Source organism: Rhododendron vialii, chromosome 4a (genome assembly GCF_030253575.1).
Source record: "Rhododendron vialii isolate Sample 1 chromosome 4a, ASM3025357v1".
NCBI classification, from domain to species: Eukaryota; Viridiplantae; Streptophyta; class Magnoliopsida; order Ericales; family Ericaceae; genus Rhododendron; species Rhododendron vialii.
Window position 1 is genome coordinate 36,113,057 of NC_080560.1, and position 25,997 is coordinate 36,139,053.

Consider the following 25,997-nt stretch of genomic DNA (forward strand, 5'->3'; position numbering starts at 1 on the left):
AAGAGGGAAAAAATTTATTTTCAAATTTTTTCATCTTAGATGCTTTTTTCTTTCTTTTTGCACAATTGTTAATTGATATTTAGATTTTTCTTCGTCAAGATAACTAATTAATCTAAAATTTTAACTTGAATCAAAGTATCCAAGAACAATTCAATAAATACATATACACACACGAGTAATTATTCGATAGTCCAGGACTACCATGTGGCATGTCCACTTAGTGATCTCAACCAATCACGTAGAGAAAAATTTTACGGGTGGCACATAGTCATCTTCTCCTGTTGGGTGGTTGGGGGACAAAGGTTGACCCACTTAGTGTGGGTGGCGATAATTTATTAGCCGGGAGCACCACATAAGACATGCCAAGTGGTACTCCGGAACTATTGAAGAATTTTTCCACACGAGTAATTATTCAATAGTCCCACACACACAACTTTATTATTATATGTACATATATCATCATTTACGCCAAACTCAGATTAATTAAGCAAGTCCAGATATTTTTCCATACAGTAAATAGCATAATTAAGCATTACATTAATTACCACAAGCACTAGTGGAAGCCTCGGGTTGATCACCACTCACAGAGTAGCAAAACCTACAAAAAGCTCCAATATATCTTTATTTCTCCTAACACACACACATTTCCATAGCTTATCTAGTACATAGAACTAGAACACACACACTTCCATAGCTTAGTAACCAGCTGTACTTGTGCTCATAAGCCAAATGCTCAACGCCCATTAAGTGGAGGGTGACCCTTATGTGGTGGCTTATGTCCCTTGTGCTCCTTATGTTCCTTGTGCTCCTTATGTTCCTTGAGTGACTCCTGAGCAGGCTCATGATCTAGTGGAGGGTGACCCTTATGTCCCTTATGTTCCTTGAGTGACTCCTGATTCATGAGTGTCTTTTGCTCCGGCGGCCCATGCTCACGTGGTGGCTTGTGCTCTGGTGGCCCATGCTCGTGCGGTGGCTCGTGCTCTGGCGGCCCACGCTCATGTGGTGGCTCGTGCTCTGGTGGCCCATGCTCATGATGGCCCTCTTCTTCAGGCCCATTAGAAAGCGAAGGCTTGTGATCCGGTGGGCCAGGCTTGTGTGGATCATGCTCATGTGGGGGATCTTCTTTTGGAGGTCTATGGCTTGGGTTTGGTTTTCGCGGGTCAATTGGTCCTCCCTGAAGGAGGCGGCGGTGTGGCAGCTCCTCCTTAGGAGGGTGACCCTTATGTCCCTTATGTTCCTTATGTGACTCCTCAACAGGCTTATGATCTAGAGGAGGGTGACCCTCGTGAGGAGGCTTATGTCCCTTGTGTTCCTTATGTTCTTTGAGCGACTCATGACTCATGAGTGTCTTGCGTTCCGGCGGCCCATGCTCATGCGGCAGCTTGTGCTCTGGTCTGTGCTCTGGCCCGTGCTCATGAGGTGACCTGTGCTCCAATGGGCCATGCTCATGCGGCGGCCTATGCTCCGGTGGTCCATGCTCATGATGTGGCTCTTCTTTAAGCCCAGTAGAAAGAGGAGGCTTGTGATCCGGTGGGCCAGGCCTGTGTGGATCATGTTCATGTGGGGGCTCTTCTTTCGGAGGTAAATGGTCTTCTGGCCCAGGTTTACTTGGTTCAACCGGGCCCCTTTGAAGGAGGCGACGATGAGGTGAGTTTTCTTTAGGTGGCTCTTCTTTATGCCCATCAGAAAATGGAGGCTTGTGATCCGGTGGGCCAGGCCTATGCGGATCATGTTCATGTGGGGGCTCTTCTCTTGGAGGCCTTTCCTCCGGTGGGTGGTGGTGATCATCAGCGGTGGAGGGAGTGGAGGTGAGCGACACCACTACCAGCAGTAGCAAGAGCAAATAGGAGAGGAGTGACATTTTGGTGTTGTAGTTGAGTGTAGAGAGGAATGGTGAGTGAAGAGCTTAGATGGGAGAGTGTGGCCTTTTATAGTGCATTCCAGCTTCTAGTACTTTACCTAGTGTGTAATTTGTTTATTCGTCTAAAAGATAAGGTAAGGAAAACGTTAAAGAACGTAGGTATTATACAATTGAGCAAAAACCAAGGATTTCTACTTCACCAGTTTGGATATTCCCACTGAAACACACACTTTACTAGCCTTTGAATGGCACTTTGTACCTTTTTGCTGAGAGGAGTTCAATTCCTTATTGTCCTCTCCAACAAACGAAAGATGCAAGGAATTACATTATCTTTGAACACGAGCATGAAAATGTCTTACGTAAAAGTTCTTATACTTCTAAAACTTACGAGAGCGAGGATTGAAATGGAGAGCAGAGAGTGAGGATTGTGATTGAGAACAAAAGATGATCTGACGGAAGATTATGACCTTGTTGATATGGTAATGAGAGATGAAAAAATAAACAATTCTTGTAATGCTTGATGACACAGCTTCTTTAGTTATTTATCTCAACAAGGTGTTTTGGTTACTTCTTTTCTTCTATAGAAAATTCCTATGGCAGGAGATGAAAAATGGTAAATTGTAGATTAAAGTGCAGGAGAGCGTGTATCCTTGGTTGCGAAACAGTGGGGCCTACTTGTCTTTGTCTCAATTTCAAAAAACAAGTAAGAAGAATTCTTAAGTTGAAAATGAAATTACAATTGCAGAATGTTGATTCCAAATTCAATGACATGTTGCAGGCTTAGCTTGTTCGTTTCAAATAAATCTCCACACCAAGCAATGGAGACAATCGCAAGTGGAGTGGAGTGCAGTCGGTGCCTCCCTCGTACTCTCATGTAATATGGACAGGGTTCGATTCTCATAAGCACTCATCCCCCTTCCCAAATCCTTAAAGATAGAATAGATCAGATTTTAACGAATGGAAAAAAAAAAAAAAGAAGCAATGGAGACAATCTACATCCTTCAGCCCACCACGGCCACCTTGGTCGATCTCAGGGTATTCTAATTGTTTTCGGTCTTAGGCTATGCAATTGTTTTTGGATCGATGACAGTTATATTTACTCATGTTAAGTACTCTACAGAGGAAATACATCCCAAAAACAAAGACAAGAAACAATGAAGCGCGATAAACAACTAAAATAAGCAAAATAGGAGACTTGCGTCTTTTGTCTGGACACGAGCTATTCTAATACACTAAGTCCGTCCACACAGACAAATAGCGCACAGATTGTGCACAAATTTTGTTGTGGGATGCACCACGAGTCCCACATAAAGAATCCGAGCCGTTCATTAAATATAAAACATTTTTTCAAGGTCTCTCAAAAAAAAATCAGCTCAATTAGATACTTATAGGTATTTGATCCAATCATCTAACATTTCATTATCCAAAAATCTGAATGAAAAGTTAGATGATTAGATCAAGCACCTAAAGGTATTGGATTGAGCTGATTTTTAACTAAAACCTTTGAAAAAATAATTTACATTTAATGAACGGCTCGGATCATTTGTGTAAGACTCATGGTGGACCCCACAACAAAATCTATACACAATCTGTATGCAATTGTTTGTGTGGTTAGCAGCGTTGATTCTAATAATATGCGTGTTTTTTCACCCACTTATTTTTTAACTGCAATTCTTTTTTATTAATCTTTGAATGTGAAAACAAAGAGCGAAAAGAGCAAGGAAAAAGGCAACAAGTACCCACATGAGACTCAAGCCTCTGATTGGAAATATGTCAACCAAAGAGACACCCCAAGAAACAAAGCTCACCACCTAAGAGGCCTCAATGTCTTTTCACCCACTACATATGCCCTTAAAGTCCAAACATCATTTTTGTGTCTCGTTAAGTTTGGAACATGATGTACTTTCATGCATTTGATTGGAATAATCAAATTTCACTAACTTCAACTAACAATACTGATTTTTGTCTGAGAACAAAAAAAAAAAAAAGAGTTATGGAATAGGATTGGAAACTTAACCAAGGGGGCGGAGATGTATTTGGTCATGTGGGGTCACTTAATCGATTAAAATTTTAGATTAGACAGTGAATTTGACCCATTGTTTCAAGGAAATTGCCCATGCATAAAAGCAATTTTTTTTTGTTCCTTTCAACACTAGAGTGCAGGTAACTAAACTATCTATTAATAAGCTCAATAATGCTCACCGAATGCTAACAAAGTCAAGTTTCGATCCACCTTTGCAATTACTGTTGGTCCAAAATCCGGTTGATTGATTGACAATTTCCTTGATTATAGCATAGGAATATTATATAATTATTCTTTCCTAGTTTAGCTTCTCGTTTCATTTGAGCTATGTATTTATGTAAACAATCATTGAGAAAGTAAGAAATATTTTCCCAATTCTCTGTTCCTCTAAACTTTACAATTACAAATAAACATTCACAAATTTCTTCTTCTTCTTCTTCTTTGGTACGTATGAAAGGAAATAGATCAATAGCCTAAAACAGAAAAAAAATTTAAAAAAATAGCAAAGCAATAGGCTAATCCCCGCCCCATGCCGTCTTCAAGAACAAAGTGCTAGGCCGACGAGGGTATCAGCACACACACAATATAGAATATAGAGACACTTTCTACACATTAACCGGCCGCTTCTCTTAACACTTACTGCAAGAGAGAATATGTACATGGCTAATTTGTTTGATGGACTAAAAGTGAAGAGATACATATAATCTATATGGTTCAATGGGCTATTTTCAATGACGGAATTACGGATGGGCTTATGGGAGCTACGGCCACCTCCTAATTAACTATCTAGCTAGTAATATTTTTGTATTAATTTTAAACCTATACATGCATGGCCCCTAAACTAATTTGGTATGAAAAATATGAATTAATATAGAGTCTTTCATTTTGAACCCCAAGGGTTAGTCTAGGTGGTTGATGGGTATGCTCCCCACACGATTGTTCAGAGTTCAACTACTAGGGCCGATCAGACTGCTAGAAAGTAATTTCTTGTCAATTTCCTAGTCCCGACCTGAATAATATGCCCTTAATCAGAATGGGAGGGCGATAGCCGAAGTGCGCGTGTAAAATGATTTGGACATAACTAACCACCATACAAAAATAAAAACAAGTTGTTCATGTTGCGACCCCCTCGTATAAGAAATTCTGATTCTGTCCCTCTCTATTGTGATGGGAATGATAATACCACGCACTCCACGATACTGTATATCTCATATTTTGTCGGTTTATATTCGAGTCATGTTTCCGAATAATAAATATCTTAATTAAATACCGTATAATTTTTTCACCTTAAATATATGGGCTAATTGGATATTTGGATACACCCCTGTCGAACAAATGGACTACGTCTTAATCAAGCCCCATGCACCAGTTACGCCTAAACCGCATGTGCCTGTTCCCAAAAATCTTGATTAATCTAATGATTAGGCTTAATCCTGATATGATCAAAGCCAAAGCTTAAGTGTGAACCACTAGCGGAAAAAAATCGGCGACTCTTCGTTAGATTTGTAACACGGCACCAAAGTTTTGGCTTTTCGGCCACACGTTCTTTTTAATTACAGCTTCTTACGTTCTTAATCATTTATTTAAACTGGGATTATCTATCTACTCTCTTCTTTTAATCCCATGGCGATCTATTAATAATGCTCACCGAATGCTAACAAATTCAAGTTTCGATCCACCTTTGCAATTATTGTTGGACCAAAATCCGGTTGATTGATTGACTATTTCCTTGATTATAACATAGGAATATTATATAATTATTCTTTTCAAGTTTTGGTTCTCGTTTCATTTGGGCTATGTATTTATGTAAACAATCATTCAGAAAGTAAGAAATATTTTCTCAATTCTCTGTTCCTCTAGACTTTATGTTACCCAAATTATGCAACCTAGAGGGGGGGTGAATAGGATTGCTAGTAATAATTACCAATAAAAATTTATCTCTAACAATATATGCAAACAATAAGTATGCAATCAAAATAGAGAGATAGAGAGATAGAACCCGTTTATAGTGGTTCGGTCCGGATTTGTCCACGGTCCGGCCCTACTCCACTTCTCCTCAAGCAATTACTTGAAGGTTAGACTAATCTTTAAAAGATTACAACTTGTAAGTCTTGCGGGTGCTTACAAGAACCGAATGCCTCTAGCTTTCCCGAGGAGCTAGCACAACCGCAAGAATTTTCTCCGAAAACTTCTCAAAAACAATAACACCCAAATTCCAACCTGAATTTGGTCTTCTAAGCTTTCAAGTGTTTGACTCAAACACTCACTTAGGAAATACAAGTATGTGAAGAAGGTATGAAAATTATCGCTCACGACTTGTACAAATTTTCTCTCAAGAATAATATGAAAGTGGAAGAACAATGAGAATTTTTGGCTTTAATCTTTTGAGAATTTGCTCTTGCAATAATATGGAATGTTGTAGCTTGTGTATGTCCTCATTAATGAGTTCTTGATGCCTTATATAGCCATCCATATGCTTCCTAGCCGTTGGAAACTAGCCGTTGGAAACTAGCCGTTAGAACTAGCCGTTGGAACTAGCCGTTAGAACTAGCCGTTGGAACTAGCCGTTAGAACTAGCCGTTGAAACTAGCCGTTGGAACTAGCCGTTAGAACTAGCCGTTGGAACTAGCCGTTAGAACTAGCCGTTAACAGAGTGGTCATCCGGGTGGTCGTCCGATGGTTTCCGGTTGTCACAGCTTTCTGTTCAGACAGCCGGCTTGTCAGCCGGTTCGTCAACCTGTGGCTCACAATTTCATCTAAATAAATCCGTTAAAGCATGTATTGAGCTCAATAAAGTCTTTGTAAATATAAATCATGAATCCAAGAGACTTTATGCTATATTTCAAGGTCACGAAAATATTTAATTCGGGAATCGACTTTTCGATAATTTTGTATTTGCCGAATAAAAATATCATTGAATTAATCATCAAAATAATTAATAGAGATGCATATAAATTTTCACAAATTATAATGCATACATTTTTCAACAATCTCCCCCTTTTTGATGATGACACAAAATGATAGTTTTTATTCAAGTAGGAGTTATGCCAATCTCCCCCTTAATACATGCACCAAAGCAGTTATCTACGATCAACGAGTAATAGCAATAATCATCAGATCATAGCAAGCAATTTTTTAAATTTGCCCAAAATGGCAAGATAGATCAATTAAAACTTGGCTTTTTCTCCCCCTGTGACATCATAAAAAAAACTAAAAAGAAAAAAACAATAGGGCCATGGTTCCAGCACCATGCCGCTCTTGCCCTGTAGCACTCTATCTTCGTTCATTGAGAGCTTGGCGTCCTTGATTTTCGTATTCTCGAATAATGGCTGCTACAACGGCAGCTATAATGCCAATCCAATACCACAGAGTATCCACATTTACATTCCATCCGAACCATGGTGGTATTCTCATGGTAAGTAACGCACACAGCAGAATGAAGATAAAGAGTTGCATCCAAATGGTTTGGATAAACAACCTGAACTCTGCTCGTTCGGCATCTCTTTCGTAAAACTCAAACGGTAACCCTTGCGGTATGTTTGCCATTGCTTGATGAGAGATTTAGGCCGAGAGAGAAGGAAAGATAGATAGATGAGGAGATAGAGATTGTGTTGTTGAATTTATAGAGTATGAGATTGCCGAATTGTTTGAAATGCTGCGCCGAATTGTTTGAAATGCTGCGCCGAATTGTTTGAAATGGTGCGCCGAATTGATTGAATTGCTGCGCCGAAAGAGAGATAATAGGGGATGCGGCACCGAATAGAGATAGGATAGGGGATGCGGCGCCGAATAGGATAGGATAGGGGTGGCGCCGAATAGAGATAGGATAGGGGTGGCGCCGAAAAGAACAAGAATAGGGGAAGAAAATTGTGTTCGGGTGTTTATTGTTGTGTCCCCTTAATACATGCTCCCCCTAAAAGAGAGCTTTTTAAAGAATGCGAGGGGTATTACCGAGAATGATTATCCCTGCAAGCTTAGAGACAAGAAATTCATATCGGCGAAGTATATAAGAGACAATTTAAGCACTAAGCCATGAAGTTCATACAAACTAAGTGTAACAGACTTAATAAATCAGAGTTAGCAACGCAAAAGCTTGAATAAGTCTCAACCTCACGGTTGTCCGGTTGGACATCCGCTTGGACATCCGACTGACAAATGCAGGTTAAGTCCAGAAATCGTTTAAGAGGAGTAACATTAAAGACCATAAAACTGATTTTCTTCATACCAAACACAGGAAAATGAAACATATGATAAAATGTTTGGAGGGTGATTTCTTTATCAAGATCATTTGTACTCTCCATCAAGTATGATATTTACGAATTCAATCAACTCAACATTGAATCCAAAAAAAAAACTTTTGACATCAAGAACACAACTTTTTCATAAATGATTAGACATGCCAAGTTCTCGTCGAATGAAACAAAATTGTTCTTCACCAAGGGGTTTTGTGAAAATGTCCGCCAATTGCTTGTCGGTACTAATAAAGTTAAGTTCAATATCCCCTTTTTGAACATGATCTCTTATAAAATGATGTCTAATCTCAATATGTTTTGTTCGAGAATGTTGAATTGGATTCTTGGTTAAGCTAATTGCACTAGTATTATCACATTTAATAGGAATATGATCATATTGCAAATTGAAATCCTCCATTTGTTGTTTGATCCACAATATTTGGGCACAACAACTTCCGGCCGCTACATATTCCGCCTCGGCGGTAGATAGAGCTACGGAATTTTGTTTCTTGCTATGCCAAGACACTAGAGAGTGCCCTAGAAATTGGCAAGTCCCACTTGTACTTTTACGATCAACTTTGAAACCTCCAAAATCCGCATCCGAATAACCAATTAAATCAAATGCAACTCCACGTGGATAAAACAATCCTAAGTCATGAGAACCGCCAACATATTTAAAGATACGTTTAATAGCTTTTAAATGCGATTCTTTAGGACATGATTGAAATCTAGCACACATGCAAACACTAAACATTATATCCGGTCTACTTGCAGTGAGATAAAGTAATGAGCCGATCATACCTCGATACATCTTTTCATTGACGGCCTTACCATTCTCATCTTTGTCTAGCTTAGTTGATGTGCTCATTGGTGTGCTCGTTGGCTTTGATCCTTCCATGCCAAACTTCTTAATAAGTTCTTTCGCATACTTGGCTTGGTTGATTAGGATCCCCTCATTAGTTTGCTTGATTTGAAGTCCGAGGAAGAAGTTAAGCTCCCCCATCATACTCATTTCAAATTCACCTTGCATACACTTAGCAAACTCTTTGCACATATTATCATTAGTGGCACCAAAGACAATATCATCAACATATATTTGAATAATGAGCATATCTTTACCTTTGGCTTTAATGAAAAGAGTAGTATCAATTTTTCCACGAGTAAAGCCATTGTCAAGCAAGAATGAACTAAGTCTATCATACCATGCACGTGGTGCTTGCTTCAAACCATATAAAGCTTTTGAGAGTTTAAAAACATGATCGGGGTATACATGATCTTCAAAGCCGGGAGGTTGTTTGACATAAACTTCTTCATTTATGAACCCATTCAAAAATGCACTTTTCACATCCATTTGATAAAGCTTGAAATTTTTGAAAGATGCAAAGGCAAGTAATATGCGAATAGCCTCTAATCTAGCTACCGGTGCAAAAGTTTCTTCAAAATCAATACCTTCTTCTTGATTATAACCTTGAGCAACAAGTCTAGCTTTATTCCTAACAATATTTCCGGATTCATCTAGCTTGTTACGAAAAACCCATTTAGTACCTATAATAGTGTGATCAAGAGGCTTAGGTACTAATGCCCAAACTTTATTCCTTTCAAATTGATTTAACTCATCTTGCATGGCCAAAATCCAATTTTCATCATCTTGAGCTTCCGGAAAGTTTTTAGGCTCAATTTGAGAAACAAAAGCTTGATTTTCACAAAAATTTTTATGAGACGAGCGAGTGGTTACCCCTTTCGAAACTTCTCCAAGAATCAAGTCCTTTGGATGGTTTTGCACGAATCTCCAATCCTTGGAAAGATCTTGGTTGTCTCCCATGGCATCTTGAGGTTGATTAATAACTTCATCTTCTTTGATTTGAGAGCTTTCTACTTGAGTATCACCATCAACTTTTTCTTGAATTGTCAAGTCATGAATCTTATGTGTAATCTCTAAGTCATCATTATCAACAACATCCTTAGTAGCACAAGGATTAGATTCATCAAAGGAAACGTGAATAGATTCTTCAACAAGATTAGTGCGCTTATTATAAATTCTATATGCTTTGCTAGTAAGAGAGTAACCAATAAAGATGCCTTCATCCGATTTTGAATCAAATTTACCCAAGTTATCTTTTCCATTGTTTAATACATAACATTTACAACCGAAGGCATGAAAGTAATTAATGTTGGGTATTCTACCATTCCAAAGCTCATAAGGAGTTTTCTTGAGGATAGGCCTAATTAAAACTCGATTCAAAATATAGCATGAGGTATTAACGGCTTCCGCCCAAAAATATTTTGGCAAAGAGTTTTCACAAAGCATAGTGCGGGCCATTTCTTCCAAAGTACGATTCTTTCTCTCTACTACTCCATTTTGTTGAGGAGTACGAGGTACGGAAAAGTTATGACCAATACCATGTTCATCACAAAACTTTTCATATAAAGAATTGTCAAGTTCTTTTCCATGATCCGTACGAATGTTAGAAATAACAAATCCTTTTTCATTTTGAACTCTTCTACAAAGTTTAGTGAAATTAGGATAAGCCTCATTCTTATGAGCTAGGAACATCACCCATGTATATCTAGAGAAATCATCAACAACAACAAGACAATAATAGTTTCCACAAAGACTTGGAGAGCGAGTTGGTCCAAACAAATCCATATGAAGTAATTGCAAAGGTCTAGTAGTTGAAACAACATTTTTGGACTTAAAAGAAACCTTGGTTTGTTTTCCTTGTTGGCAAGGACCACAAAGTCTATCTTTTTCAAATTTGATTTTAGGAAGACCTTTTACCAAATTTTTTCTAGAGAGTTTTGAAATAGCATCCATACTTGCATGTCCTAGGCGCCTATGCCAAAGCCAACTATTTTCACTCAAAGCGGAAAAACATTTTATATCACAATTACTTAAATCATTGAGATTAAAAACATATACATTTTCAAGTCTTTGTCCAACGAAGAGTGTCTTGTTGCTTTTGACATTTTCAATGATACATTTGGATTTTTCAAAGATAACACGATTTCCTCTATCACATAATTGACTTATGCTAAGAAGATTGTGTTTTAAACCACTAACAAGTAAAACATCTTCAATAATAGGAGAATTACCTATATCACCGATTCCTATGATTTTGCCTTTGTTGTTGTCTCCAAATGTGACATGTCCACCATCTTTAGACGAAAGAGAATTGAAAGCCCTCTTGTCACCGGTCATGTGTCTTGAACATCCACTATCAAGGTACCAACTTCCTTCCTTGAGAGAACTTTTGAAGCATACCTACAATAGCACATCAATTCTTGACTTTTGGTACCCAAATCATTTTGGGTCCTTGAAGGTTAGCATTGATACGGTTCTTAGGAACCCAAACCTTTTTTGCATTAGAAGATGAGTATCCTTTCATAGGACAAGTAGGAGAAATATGACCAATTTTACCACAATAATGACATGTCAATTTAGAATGGCTAGAAGGAGGAACATCTTTTTCAAAAAGATTTTTGTGTTGAGTGGGATTATAACCAATTCCGGTCTTGTGAAAAGAAACCATTTGTTTTCCAAGAAGAATGTCTAAACTTTCTTTTCCATTAGTGAGTTTTGAAAGAGAATTAGTTAAATCATCAATTTGTTTTTCTAAAGATTCGTTTTTGGAAGTATCCTTCAAATACTCTTTTTCTTTTTCCAAAGAGGTTCTTAAACTTTCATTTTCTTCCTCCAAAATATCTTTCTCTTCAATTAAATCATCTATTTCTAGTGAAAGATCTTTAGCAACCTTTTTAAGAAATTTGTTTTTAGAAACAACCTTTTCAAATTCTACTTTCAACTCTTTATAGGCAATAAATAATTCATCAAAGGAATAGGATGAGTCGAGATCTACCTCGTTTTCTTCGATGGCCATGAAACACAAGTTAGCGACCTCTTGTTGCTCATCGTCCTCATCGGAGCTACTATCGTCACTATTGTCCCATGCGGCCATCATAGCTCTCTTTTTGTCCTTCTTTGAATATTTTTTTGCATATGGACATTCACTTTTGATGTGGCCGGGCTTCTTGCACTCGTAGCAAATGATTGGATCCTTTTTACTATTTTCTTCTTTGCCTCCATCTTTTCTTGAAAATCCTCTGCCTTTGTGAGATGCTCTATTTTTGAGGAGTTTCTTGAACGTTTTTGTGATGAGCGCCATTTCATCATCCTCACTTTCGTTGCTTGAATCCTCCTTGCTTTTTGATTTGCTTGTTGTACTTTTGAAGGCAAGATCCTTAACTTTCTTCTCTTTTTCACCCTTGAGGTTGTGATGCATTTCCTCCGTCATGAGAGATCCCATGAGCTTGTCCATCGTGTATGTTGAGAAATCTTTGGATTGTAGGATGATGGAGGTGGTAGTGTCCCAATTGGTTGGCATGGAACGGAGCACCTTCCTTGTCATTTCGGATTGACTGTAAATCTTTCCAAGAGCTTTTAAACCGTTAGTAATACTAGCAAATCTAGCAAACATTTGAGATATAGATTCATCCGGTTTCATTTTGAAGAGCTCATAGCTATGCACAAGAATATCAATTTTGGACTCCTTAACTTGACTATCTCCTTCATGTGACATTTCTAACTTATCCCATATTTCTTTAGCCGATTCACATGCGGAAACACAATCATATTCATTGGGAGTAATAGCACAAAAAAGAAGGTTCATAGCTCTATAGTTCTTTTCTATTGAAGCCTTTTCCAAATGACTCCACTCATAATCTAGTTTAGGCATAGTCTCTTCTCCAACTTTCTTAGTAGGAATAATGGGACCATTTTTGATAATTTTCCATAGATCATAATCCGTGGATTGAATAAAGATCATCATTCTATTTTTCCAATGAGAGTAATTTTCTCCGGTGAACAAGGGAGGTCTATTGGACGATTGACCTTCGATACAAGAAACATTACTAGTGGTTGCCATGGATCTTAACTCTTAGATGGTTAAATCTACAAACAAGAGCCGAGGCTCTGATACCAATTGTTACCCAAATTATGCAACCTAGAGGGGGGGTGAATAGGATTGCTAGTAATAATTACCAATAAAAATTTATCTCTAACAATATATGCAAACAATAAGTATGCAATCAAAATAGAGAGATAGAGAGATAGAACCCGTTTATAGTGGTTCGGTCCGGATTTGTCCACGGTCCGGCCCTACTCCACTTCTCCTCAAGCAATTACTTGAAGGTTAGACTAATCTTTAAAAGATTACAACTTGTAAGTCTTGCGGGTGCTTACAAGAACCGAATGCCTCTAGCTTTCCCGAGGAGCTAGCACAACCGCAAGAATTTTCTCCGAAAACTTCTCAAAAACAATAACACCCAAATTCCAACCTGAATTTGGTCTTCTAAGCTTTCAAGTGTTTGACTCAAACACTCACTTAGGAAATACAAGTATGTGAAGAAGGTATGAAAATTATCGCTCACGACTTGTACAAATTTTCTCTCAAGAATAATATGAAAGTGGAAGAACAATGAGAATTTTTGGCTTTGATCTTTTGAGAATTTGCTCTTGCAATAATATGGAATGTTGTAGCTTGTGTATGTCCTTATTAATGAGTTCTTGATGCCTTATATAGCCATCCATATGCTTCCTAGCCGTTGGAAACTAGCCGTTGGAAACTAGCCGTTAGAACTAGCCGTTGGAACTAGCCGTTAGAACTAGCCGTTGGAACTAGCCGTTAGAACTAGCCGTTGAAACTAGCCGTTGGAACTAGCCGTTAGAACTAGCCGTTGGAACTAGCCGTTAGAACTAGCCGTTAACAGAGTGGTCATCCGGGTGGTCGTCCGATGGTTTCCGGTTGTCACAGCTTTCTGTTCAGACAGCCGGCTTGTCAGCCGGTTCGTCAACCTGTGGCTCACAATTTCATCTAAATAAATCCGTTAAAGCATGTATTGAGCTCAATAAAGTCTTTGTAAATATAAATCATGAATCCAAGAGACTTTATGCTATATTTCAAGGTCACGAAAATATTTAATTCGGGAATCGACTTTTCGATAATTTTGTATTTGCCGAATAAAAATATCATTGAATTAATCATCAAAATAATTAATAGAGATGCATATAAATTTTCACAAATTATAATGCATACATTTTTCAACACTTTACAATTACGAATAAACATTCACAAATTTCTTCTTCTTCTTTTTGGGTACGTACGAAAGGAAATAGATCAATAGCCTAAAACAGAAAAAAAAAATTTAAAAATAGCAAAGCAATAGGCTAATCCCCACCCCATGCCGTGTTCAAGAACAAAGTGCTAGGTCGATGAGGGTATCAGTACACACAATATAGAATATAGAGACACTTTCTACATATTAACCAGCCGCTTCTCTTAACACTTACTGCAAGAGAGAATACGTACATGGCTAATTTGTTTGATGGACTAAGAGCATCCACAGTGGAATAACCAAAATTCAATAATCAAAAGTTGCCACATCATCTTTTGGTTATGCATTTAAGAGGTTGCTAAGGTTAGCAATGTAGAGGTCCACAATGGTACAATTAAATTTGAATAACCAAAATTTGCCACATCATCTTTTCAATTTATAAAAATCTAAAAATTGTGAACATAGAAAATAATTTTTTTAAAATAGGTTTCAAACTAATAAAAACAGATTATTAGAAAAAGAGAAAATAGTTTTTTGAAAACTTTGATTTAAAAAAAAAAGTTTTCGTGAAAAAGTTTAAAAAAAACAGTTTTTGAATAAAAGAATAGTTTTTGAATTTTTTTTAAAAGAACAGTTTTTGAAAAAAAAAATTCAATAAAAAAATAACTGTTTTTGCAAAAAAAAAAAAGTTTTGGGAAAAACAGTTTTTGCAAAAAAATAGAAACTTCTTTTAAAAGTATTTTTTTTTAGAAATATGTTGAAAATGGAAGAGAGATAAGGTTTTTGTGTTATGATGTTGTACTTGATTGAGGAAATGTAGGGACAACTAAATTTGATTATTGGCAAAAAGTTGTTAATTTTGATTATCCAATGGTCAAAATTTGATGAGTTGCTAAGAAGTTGCTAAATTTGATTATTCCACTGTGAGCTCTTTTTTGAGCAAATATTGTTAAACTTAGCAACATTTTAATTTTGATTATACCACTGTGGATGCTCTAATAGTGATCGAAGAGATACATATATGGTTCAATGGGCTATTTTCAATGACGGAATCACGGATGGGCTTATGGGAGCCACGACCACCTCGTAATTAACTATCTAGCTAGTAATATTTTTGTATTAATTTTAAACCTATACATGCATGGCCCCGAAACTAATTTGGTATGAAAAATATGAATTAATATAGTCTTTCATTTTGAACCATAAGGGTTAGTCCAGGTGGTTGATGGGTATGCTTCCCACACGATTGTTCAGAGTTCCAACTATTGGGGCCGGTCAGACTGCAAGAAAGTAATTTCTTGTAAATCTCCTAGTCCTGACCCGAAAAATATGCCTTCAATCAGAATGGGAGGGCAATAGCTGATGTGCGTGTGTAAGCTGATTCGGACATAACTAACCACCATACAAAAATAAAAACGAATTGTTCATGTTGCGACCCCCTCGTATAAGAAATCATGGTTATGTCCCTGGCTATAGTGATGGGAATAATAATACCACGCATTCCACGGTACTGTATATCTCATATTTTTTTCGGTTTATATTCGAGTCATGTTTCCGAATAATAAATACTATCTTAATTAAATACCGGATATTTTTTCACCTTAAATATATGGGCCAATTGGATATTTGGATATACTCCCTGTCAAACAAATGGACTACGTCTAATCAAGCCCCATGCACCAGTTACGCCTAAACCGCATGTGCCTGTTCCCCAAAAATCTTGATTAATCTAATGATTAGGCTTAATCCTGATCGATATGATCAAAGCCAAAGCTTAAGTGTGAACCACTAGCGGAAATAATCGGCGACTTTTCGTTAGATTTGTCACACGGCACCAAAGTTTTGGCTTTTCGGCCACACGTTCTTTTTAATTACAGCTTTTTACGTTCTTAATCATTTATTTAAACTGGGATTATCTATCTACTCTCTTCTTTTAATCCCATGGCAATCTATTGAAAGATATCTTGGTATTTTATATATGCATTAATAAGCATGGCTAGTGCTGAGGTCGGCGAGCAGCGAATGGGCCTTTATTAAGGAGCTTAATTAATCATTTGGAGTTGTTGATTAGGTCGTTCTAATCACTTCCCATGCATCATACTAAAAACATGTCTCAATTCATGACAGCCAAGGAGATAGTGGCCTGGATTGAAACTAGCGTCACCCGTCTTTATAATTTGGTTAAAGTAGATTGTCGAAGGTTTTATTTGATGTTCTAGGTTTTGGAGGTGTACGGTTCCGGACCCGGGGACGCTGCACTAAGAGAGTCATTACAAGGGTGTTGTGATTCAGAAATGATATTGGTACCGACCTCCCGGTACCGAAATCGTACCGCCGGCCGCCGGTGGGCCGTCTCCGGCCACCGGACGGCCGATCCGATCCGTCCAAAAATTTTAAAAAAAAAAAACGAGGGGGCCCACGCGGGAATCAACGGCATCCGAGGTGTGTAAGGTGCTTGATCCGAGCACCCTTTTTTCGTGTATATATGTATATTCCCGCGAATATACATATATACACGAAAAAAGGGTGCTCGGATCAAGCACCTTACACACCTCGGATGCCGTTGATTCCCGCGTAGGGCCCCCTCGTTTTTTTTTTTTAAAATTTTTGGACGGCTCGGATCGGCCGTCCGGTGGCCGGAGATGGCCCACCGGCGGCCGGCGGTACGATTTCGGTACCGGGGAGGTCGGTACATGTAGCACTACTCGTTGTGATTATCCGGATCGTCTATTTTCCCAATTGATGGTTCAGATTCGTTATTAACTTTTATCCGTCAAAGTATATTTTTACAGGTAAAAGTTAACAAATATATCTGAATCATTGATTGTCAAGATGAACGGCTCGGATTGTGCACTATAGGAGGCACTACAGGGTTGCTTATTACATGGTCCCCGATTTTGTACGATTCCGAGAGAGAACATTTTATGAATTAACTTCCTCAAAGTTAATTTAGAAATAAAGAGGGGTCATTATTTTTAGTGGTAAAATTATTTTGTGTATGTATTTATATTAAAGGTTAGGTCTGTCTACTTCTCTCCGCTCATACTCCATCAATTGAGGACTACAGGGGTATCTTTATTATTGTGAACTTATGATTTCACTACTACAAAGGTGCAAAAGATAACGGTTTTTAGCCGTGATTTTTTTTATATTAATCACAGATATAACTAAACCGCGGTTGATCGATCTATGGAGGTGAGATTGTTTCTATCATGGTTTTTTGCCCACGATAGAAAACCTCGGAAAACCGATCGAGATTAACTTTAAGAAAGTGTGATTAATACAACACTTAATTACAATCTCAGTTTTTCTTGAAACCGTGATCTCTGCTCAACTTAAATTCTCAGTTACAGAATCTCAGTAATAAACTGATCGAGATTTTGGTTAATTTGACAATTTCTTCTTTTTGTTGTTCTTTTTTATTTTTCCTACCTACTAGGCTACTACCCTCCCGATCTAATAGATCTGGAAATCGTATATCCACGAATAGAATTCAAGCGTATCAAACAACACACAATATACCCTAACTAGTACATTGTTATGCTTTCTAAACATAGTCTAAATTAATGAAGTATCAAATTCTATCTTTTTGAAGATTTTTTTGGATACAACGGTTGTTTTTAACGCCATCTCACATTAGGTGAGTCCCAGATATGCGTATGCTCCTACCTCATGTGAGAAGAGCATTACAAATAACCGTGAATGAGAAAAATTTTCCTTCTCCCAACAAAATCTACTTCTCGGAAATTTTCATTTAAGAATAAGCTTCAAACATGGTTAATCTAACCAAATTCATAAAATAGTCTAACACAACAAATGTTACCAAATATGTGTAATCCAAATTAGTTGCATTCATGGATAGCATAAGAGATATTAAGAATGTATAATTATGCGGGATTCCAACTCGAATTTAATTTTCTGAACGTCCACTCACTCAAAAGTGACACTCCTTATCGCACTTTTTCTTTAACTGACCTAGAAAAATAGAAAAGCAAAATAGTTCAAAGATTACATATAACCAAGTAAGGAATATAGTTTAAAACTCTATCTATCCAAAAGGCTCCAACAAAAAAAAACTACAATCTTCAATCTCAGGCAGTTCATGAAACTCTAAATCATCTAAACCAATGTATTGAACAACAATTTTGTTCTCTTACCTAGTAGTTAAAAAGAAAAAGAATCTGCCACGAGAATTACTATTAGCCGTGAAGAATTACTCATGGCCGCCAAGAATTACGCCAAGAATAATTCTTGGCGGCCATGAGTAATTCTTTGCGGCCAAGAGTAATTCTTCACAGTCAGGAGTAATTCTTTGTGAACATCTAATCTCAGCTTCAATGGTTGAGATGGAGTGTCAAAATTTGTGTCAAAATTTGTGTGAGGGAAACCGGCCCTACAATGGGCAATATTACAAACAAACATGTCATGATAAATACGCCAGAACAATAAGGTTCCAATCTGTAAGCAAATATCTACTCAAAGATGTCATCCAAAGTGGATAAGCAAGTTTCTTATTGAATCTCACAGTTTAGTTAGAATGCTTCGCCCACAACAGGGAAAGGTAATAATTTTTATTCCAAAATCATGAGGTCATATGTGTAGACTGATGGTCGATCAACGTCAATTTGCAATAAGCGGCCCAGTTGAAACTGTAAAAATGGAAAGAATAAAGAAGTTGCAATTTGCAAAAAACTAGTAGTATACCAAATGCATTATAATCATACCTTATGGTCGTTGAAGTTTAAGGTCCTTGAAAAGTAGTAAAAGGTTTACTCAAAGATGGGTGGATATAGGCCTACTAGGGCTTCAAATGAGTCAAATCGAGCCGAGCTTTAGAATGTTCAGATGCGTTTGTTAAGTTCTTTAAAGAAGTCGAGCCGAGCTTGTCTAAGTTTGATTTAAATTCGAACTTGTTCACGAGCGTTAACGAGTTACTTACGCTCTCGTATAGGTCCAGAACAGCAAATAAATTTTCATTTTGTGCATGAATAAGTTTATATATACATAATTAGCAAATAATATTAGAATAAGTATATATAGTAGTTTTAAAAGTTCATCAATGTATAATTTACAACGTTTTGATTATGTACGTACATGTAAAAATTTATACATGCATATTCAAGGTTAAGTTATATGTGAAATTCCTATGAGATATGTATGTACTCCAGGCTAAACTGGCCAATCAAGCCAAATACTGTCAGGTTCAAGTGCTAATTAATTTGATGAGTCTAAAATTGACGCTCAAGTTCGTTCGTTTAGTACCCAAATTAAACTCGAAGGAAAATTTACTAAATCGAGTCTCAATGTACAGTTCACGAATAACTCGTTTCATTTGCAGTCATAAGGCCTGCCAAGCGTCTTTTACCCACAACAACGACATAATTCTGGTAGATCCAAGTTGATCCTCTCAACTCGCTCTTCTTTGTAACTCCTTATCCCATTTAACAAGGAGTCCAATGATTTTTACAGAGGTTGTACTTTAAAGTTTAAACGAAACATTTAAAAACACTAGACAGAAAAAATATACTCCCTCATTCCCTTTTTAAAGTATTCGCTGTGGTTCTGCGTGTCTTTTTTAATGACTTATACTCTCTCAACATATATTATGTTTTATGTTTTTAAAATTTCTGTTTTATAGAAATAATTGAGATCTATCAAACAAGATTCACATTGCATATTTTTAACGTTGTATATAAGCAATTGAAATGGCACACTGAACCATAATAGATACTTAAAAAGGAACGGAGGGAAGCTCACTTTTTTTTTTCTATCTGCTTCTCTATATTTCCCGCGTACATATAGATAATTAGATTTCGGTCCTACTTTTTAACTTCGGTTTCATTCCAACTCTAAATATTATTGCCGAACCTAAATAGGCTTTGTATGATACATAATGACTGTTTTGCCCCTATTAACTTATGTGAACTATATATGTGATCCAAAAAGTATTTTTGTCCGGAATAATAAGGACCATATCGGGTTGCAATAATATAAGAGGGGACTAATCTGGGGACAGAGCCTAAAAAACGGGCCGGTCAACTCCCCAACTACAAATGAAGAAGCTGTTGAAGTCAGCCCGACCCATCAGAGAATCAGGCCTAATTCTTTCTTTCTAGCCACCCAACACTGGAAAATTCCAAGCCCATCTGGCCGAATAAAGAGCCCAAAATTCCCTGTTGGAAATTGCCTTTGAAGAATTCGATTCCACTCTGCGAGCAAACCGCGAAAACCGGAGAGGGGAGAAGAAAAAAATGGGAAGTAGGAGTAGAGGGGATGGAAACTACAGAAACCCATGTCTCACAATGCATCAGCCATGGGCTTCTTTGCTAGTTTATGGCATCAAGCGCATTGAGGGCAGATCTTGGCCTTCCCCCATCCGAGGTATCCACCTTCTGTTTCATTCCTTTTCACACTGTAATTTAAATTATACGATGTATGATATGGGTTCTAGTAAGCATCTTTAGTTTGTGGTTGTTTAGTTTGATTGCTCAAATGAAAGGGTTTCAGGGCTTTGGTTTTTTGTAGTCATTTTTTTTTTGCCCGGTTGTATTATAGGTTTAGTCTTAGTTGGTGTATTGCTTGTTGTTTGATTGTGGGTTCTGTTCTTTTTTCTTGTTTTGCTATAAAATGTTTTCTCCTCTAAGTGGTGACTGGCTTCACTTTTGGCAAGTGCTGAGATGTGTCGTTAAAATGCGCGGCTGTGCCAGGACCTTGTAGTGGTCCAAACGAGAGATTGAGCTTAGGGCTCGAATTTAACTTCAATTCGTGAATTGTGTTGCAACTTGCAACCCCGGGAAGATTGATATGGTGGTTCATGATTTTCCTTGCTCATTAAGGACTTTTGATTTAGGGAACTAATCTACTTGTTGGAAGAAAAAGAGTTTAGTGAAATTTTGAATCTTGAATGGTAACCATCTAAGGAATGTTAGGAATTAAGAATTCTCGAATGTGCTAGTACTAGCAGTGCATCAAAGATGCAGTCATCGATTCACCAATGATGACTAACAGGGACTGAATTGTTCTATCGGAAGAACTGTGCAAGTACTTTTTAGTTGAACGGATCACTAATGTATAGTAAGCACAAGTAAACTAAATGACTTCTATGATAAATAAAAGTAGGGATAAAGCGCTTAAAGTGGAAAGGAAAGAGAGGCTAGTTGCAGAAATAACTTGGCTAGTGATGGAAACAAGAAGCTTAAAACATGAACTAAGTAATTGCTGGAACTAAAAAAGAGTATGAGAAGCTTGGATGTTTGAAAATGGAACTTGGCGTTGAGTCCTGGATGGGAAGTCGTATAAGTGCCCTGGTTTCTTCTATTTATAGAGCCTAAGCATAATTCTTCTTGACACGTGTTTCATGTTCCAAACCACTTCCTTTTTTTGGCTAGGTTTCTATAGGTCGCCGAATAGTTGAGCCTTTTATTTTTGTTTATTTTTGTGTTTTTTTGCATTGAGATGCTTAGTGAACCGCGTTTTCTATTGCTTAATTAATTAAATGGGTAACAGCCGAGCCACGTTTAATTGTTCGTGGGATATATTGGTAAACGATAGTTCCTTGACTTCAAGTCACAAGCTTGGTTGGAATTCTTTCAAACATCATAAATAGTTCCTTAAGCAAGTTGAAGATAACTCAAATTGCTGTGGGATGCTTTGTATTGTTTTTGTAGCAACTACTTTTTTCGCATCATCATCATGTCTGAATTGGAGATTCTTTGTTTTGTGCTGTTTGTTTGATTTGTCTGACTCTTTTTTGCTACCTTATGAAGTTACGAGTCATAAACATTTTAAGAGAAATATATATTGCACTTGTCAACCGCAGACAAAGCACTGATGGAAAGATCTATTGCCTGAGCAAGGCAGTTTCGCATCCACAGATCCATAAGGTGGGTGACCACAGGTCCGCACAATACATGGCTGTTAAGGAGATAACTCTGTTGTTTGCAAGTGCTACCATTCGGCAAGATATTAGAGTCTATTACAATTGTTTAACTTCTTGATATATACTTAATTACTTACGAGTTGAAAATCTGGATTTGTTGAGTGGTTATATACTATGTGCATAGTATCTAGTCTGCTAAATGCCCAATCGTTTTGGATGAAAGGGTAGCCGTTGTCTTAGTATATCCTTCTGTTTGATCGTTTTTTAATTAACTGATCTATTAATGCAGGCCGACTTTGGATTCATGCTGCTAGTAAAGTGCCAGATCCAGCCACAATCAAAGCAATGGAGGACTTCTATAGAGCAATCTATGCAGTGAACGGGATAACAGATCTCAAGTTTCCAGAACACTACCCAATTTCAAGGCTGTTAGGTGTTATAATTTTCTTCTCATAAGTTTTTAATTGGATATGCTTGTTTTTCTCTTCTGTTTAGTTTGTTTAACTGGCATGCCAACAAGATTGCCAGTAGCACCAGATTTCTACTTTTCTTGTGCACTAGAAGTCATGGTTACTCTCCTTACCAGAAATGATGTCTGGTTTCTTTTTCCAAGTTTAGAGAAGTACACACACACACACACACACACACGTATATGTCTTGAATCTTGATACCTTTGAAGTGATAGTTCACCTTATTTGTTCGACACTAAAATTTATCATCTAGATGATGAAGTATACCATTCTTCCGCTTATATGCATTAGACAATCTCGCGCAGATTTATGCTTGTGCAACACTACGGCCATCCTTAATTTTAGTTCTTGATGTAGGTTGCGTTGAAGTGGTTGGGTGTGTTACATTGGACGAGCTAGTTAGCTGGGAGGAGCTTCCTAAAGGGGTGGGCATTTAATGTTAATCTCTTCCTCTCTCTATGGATATTGATGAAAGAATCAGTGTTCTAAATGGCGGCCGCCCAGGCCGCTTAGGCGCTTGGAGGTACCCTGCCTCCACGCCAATAGCCCTTGGCATTTGATTTGGCGCCCAGGGAGGTTTGGCGGTGTTTGGCAGTCGCCAAGGCGGCCTTGGTGGTCTTGGTGGCCTTGGCGGCATCATCGGCGTCTTTGGAGGCCTTTGGCGGCCTAAAAAAAAAAAAAAAATATATATATATATATATATATATATATATATATATAAAATAATACAAGGGAGGTGAGCGAAGCTCTGCTACTTATTGTCTTATCCAACTTATTTGCTAGTTGCTACTATTTAATTTCATTTAGGTTTGTACTTTGAAGTTTGAACTTGCATTATGGATACATAGAATATAGTTTGATTGGATAATGGTTTGTTAAAAAATATAAAAAATAAAAAAATCCGCCGAATTGCTTGGTGCCGCCTAGGCGGCCACTTGGAGGTGGGTCTCCGCCCTACTACCGCCAAGCGCCATTTAGAACATTGGAAAGAATGCTAACGCCTTCAATATTGCTTACATGTCTCCAATGCATTCATGAAATGTTAAGTTCTCATTTACAGGTACGGCTAGAGGGCCAAACAGATTATTGCTGGCTTTGCGAGCAACCACAGGTTCATTTTTTCAATCAGCTGCTATTTTTAGATTGTCCATTCATTTCTCCGAGTAATACCCAATAGCATTGTCATTTTCTTTTCTGTATTCTGTATTTTTTTCAATAGATTGAAGGATTTACTGTACTCAACAATGCAGAAATTGATAGTACCATTTGAGATGCGTGGGTATCAAGGCGTTTATAACTTGGAGAAAAAGGTAAAGGGAAATATATAGATCACCCTTTTAACTGATGTTCTGATCTATATTTTTGCATAGTTATGCTGCGTGAATCTTTACGTTTTTCTTACTCTTGGATAGTGGCACAGGTATATGAAGCAGCAGTGAGAGGCCTCAGTCCAGTCACACCTCCACTGCTGGTCAAGTTCCCACTTCCAGATCCACGAGATCTATTCTCCTTGAAGCCAGGATCACTTGCATCTGACTCAAAGAACTCAAAAGCAATTAAGATGGAGAAACCGCCGAGTCTCGATGCAGCCATAGCGGGCGCCCGAGCTGCTGCTACACAATTCTCAAATAAGGACAGTTCCCCATCAGAGATCCAAGATGGAGATGCACCTATTTCTGCAAGAACACGGAACAAGCGCAAGGAAGCAGTTGAGGGACAAGATTCCAAATTGGTTGGGGTATCCAATGCAAAAGATTTCGGCGACCAATGTAGTGCCGAATAGCAACGCAAGCTCAAAAGGAAATTACCGGCAATCAAGCTTCTCTTTGTAACTGTAAAAGGTTTATGCATAAACTGTAAGTCGTCGCCTGTTGGACTATGATTTCCTTTTGTACGATATCTCCTAGTCATGAAATTCCTAAGTTTGGATGTAAATTGTGCCACACAGTGGCAAATCGAATGAGTAAATATTCTTCGGTTAGTTTAACTTAACGGGTCCGGGTTAATACAGTAACTTTGTCACCAGTCTATGAACTCTCCATTGTGTGAGTGGGACCTTAGCTTTGACCTTGACATAGGTGCGGTGAGTACCCTCACAGATAGTGGTATGGCATGGTGGGGCAATATTTCTTTGCGCCCGGCGGAGGTGATGGGTACCGTACCTCCACTTTCATTTTGTCCACAAACAAAAATGGATTGGCATAGCCTATAGGGGAAATATCAGATCCTCTGCTCCAAGAACAGAGTTGGTATTTTAAGTACTTTTTTTCTTTAAACAAATCAATCCATTAACATGGAAAGCGTGAAGGCAATACAGATTTCATCACGAAATACAAGAATGAACCAAAACTATCAAAACCTAGACGCAAGCACCTGCATCATTTTCAGACTCAAAGGCACCTACTACCGAAGTAGGGCAGCGAAAACGATGGAACAGAAGAGCCAATCGCAGCAAAGATAGTAGAGCATCCAAGGACACCCAGCTCACACATGGAATAAGCACAAGATGAAATCCTCACGGAAATGCTGTCCATAAAGCCCAAAGCCGGCACACCCATATCAGTAGGCACAACACCGCCGACGGCAAACATCCGATGGGCAACCCCTCCAACACGGGCACAGGAATCTACACCGGTGCGAGTCTTGCTGACACCACAGACCCTGGCACACTTTCACCAGCGAAAACAGCGAACCCGCATGACCACGGCGAGGCACTGGCCACCACCTCCGAAGATCAAAATCCCCAGTCACAACCCAAAACCACTTGAATTTCATACATGCAATTGGAAAATCATAAACAGTACAAGAGTGAGACAAGACCAAATTGAAATCTTCATGACAGGGAAAGACCTTTGCCTTCGCCAGTTAATTGTTCCCTTTCCCACCGGTGGGTCACACTACAGGGTTTAAAATAATTTCATCGATGCGTCGAATATTGGTGAATATGCTTCATTCATATGTGGATGAAATTGGGCAAATAGTATCCTGGTTCTCCAGTTGGGTGGAAAGATTTATTAAGGATTTTGATTTTCGTGTTTCACTTTTTACTGATGGCACTCGCCATCAGTAAAGATTGTAGCACGAAAATCAATTTCCTTTAGTAATTGTTCAGATAATACTCCCTCCGTCTTTCACGGACTAATCTAGAGAGATGTACTTGAACATCATTTTCATCACTATTTTAACTTCTTATTAATACGGAGTATCTAACTATTCAATGCTCCCGGAGCACAGTCATCCTCCGGGACTCTTTAGCACCACACATTCTTGTGAGATCTACGATTAAGTGCATAGACCCCTCATAAGTTTGTGATGCTGGAATGATCTGAAATACCACAACTACCACAGGACTACTGCATCTCAGTTGGCTAGGAATACTCTTGCATCTCATTAGGAGGTCAAGAGTTCGAATCCTCCCATC

General features: G+C 38.1%; 2 protein-coding genes across 2 annotated transcripts; one reads left to right on the top strand and one right to left on the bottom strand.

Moving 5' to 3' along the window:
- Positions 1–733: 733 nt before the first annotated feature.
- Positions 734–1,861, bottom strand: LOC131323959 (early nodulin-75-like). Its single transcript, XM_058355793.1, has one exon. The coding sequence runs from the start codon at positions 1,859–1,861 to the stop codon at positions 734–736; it is 1,128 nt and encodes a 375-aa protein (XP_058211776.1).
- Positions 1,862–20,382: 18,521 nt separating this feature from the next.
- LOC131324087 (uncharacterized) lies at positions 20,383–24,604 on the top strand. Its single transcript, XM_058355914.1, has 6 exons — positions 20,383–20,608; positions 22,396–22,539; positions 22,934–23,001; positions 23,637–23,687; positions 23,827–23,886; positions 23,997–24,604. The coding sequence occupies exons 1-6, from the start codon at positions 20,479–20,481 to the stop codon at positions 24,357–24,359; spliced, it is 816 nt and encodes a 271-aa protein (XP_058211897.1). The 5' UTR covers positions 20,383–20,478; the 3' UTR covers positions 24,360–24,604.
- Positions 24,605–25,997: the final 1,393 nt, after the last annotated feature.

Coding starts and splice junctions, on each gene's coding strand:
- LOC131324087 (XM_058355914.1), top strand. CDS start 20,479: ATGGGAAGTAGGAGTAGAGGGGATGGAAACTACAGAAACCCATGTCTC. Junction 20,609..22,395: donor TTGGCCTTCCCCCATCCGAG/GTATCCACCTTC, acceptor CTATTAATGCAG/GCCGACTTTGGATTCATGCT. Junction 23,887..23,996: donor TTTATAACTTGGAGAAAAAG/GTAAAGGGAAAT, acceptor ATAGTGGCACAG/GTATATGAAGCAGCAGTGAG.
- LOC131323959 (XM_058355793.1), bottom strand. CDS start 1,861: ATGTCACTCCTCTCCTATTTGCTCTTGCTACTGCTGGTAGTGGTGTCG.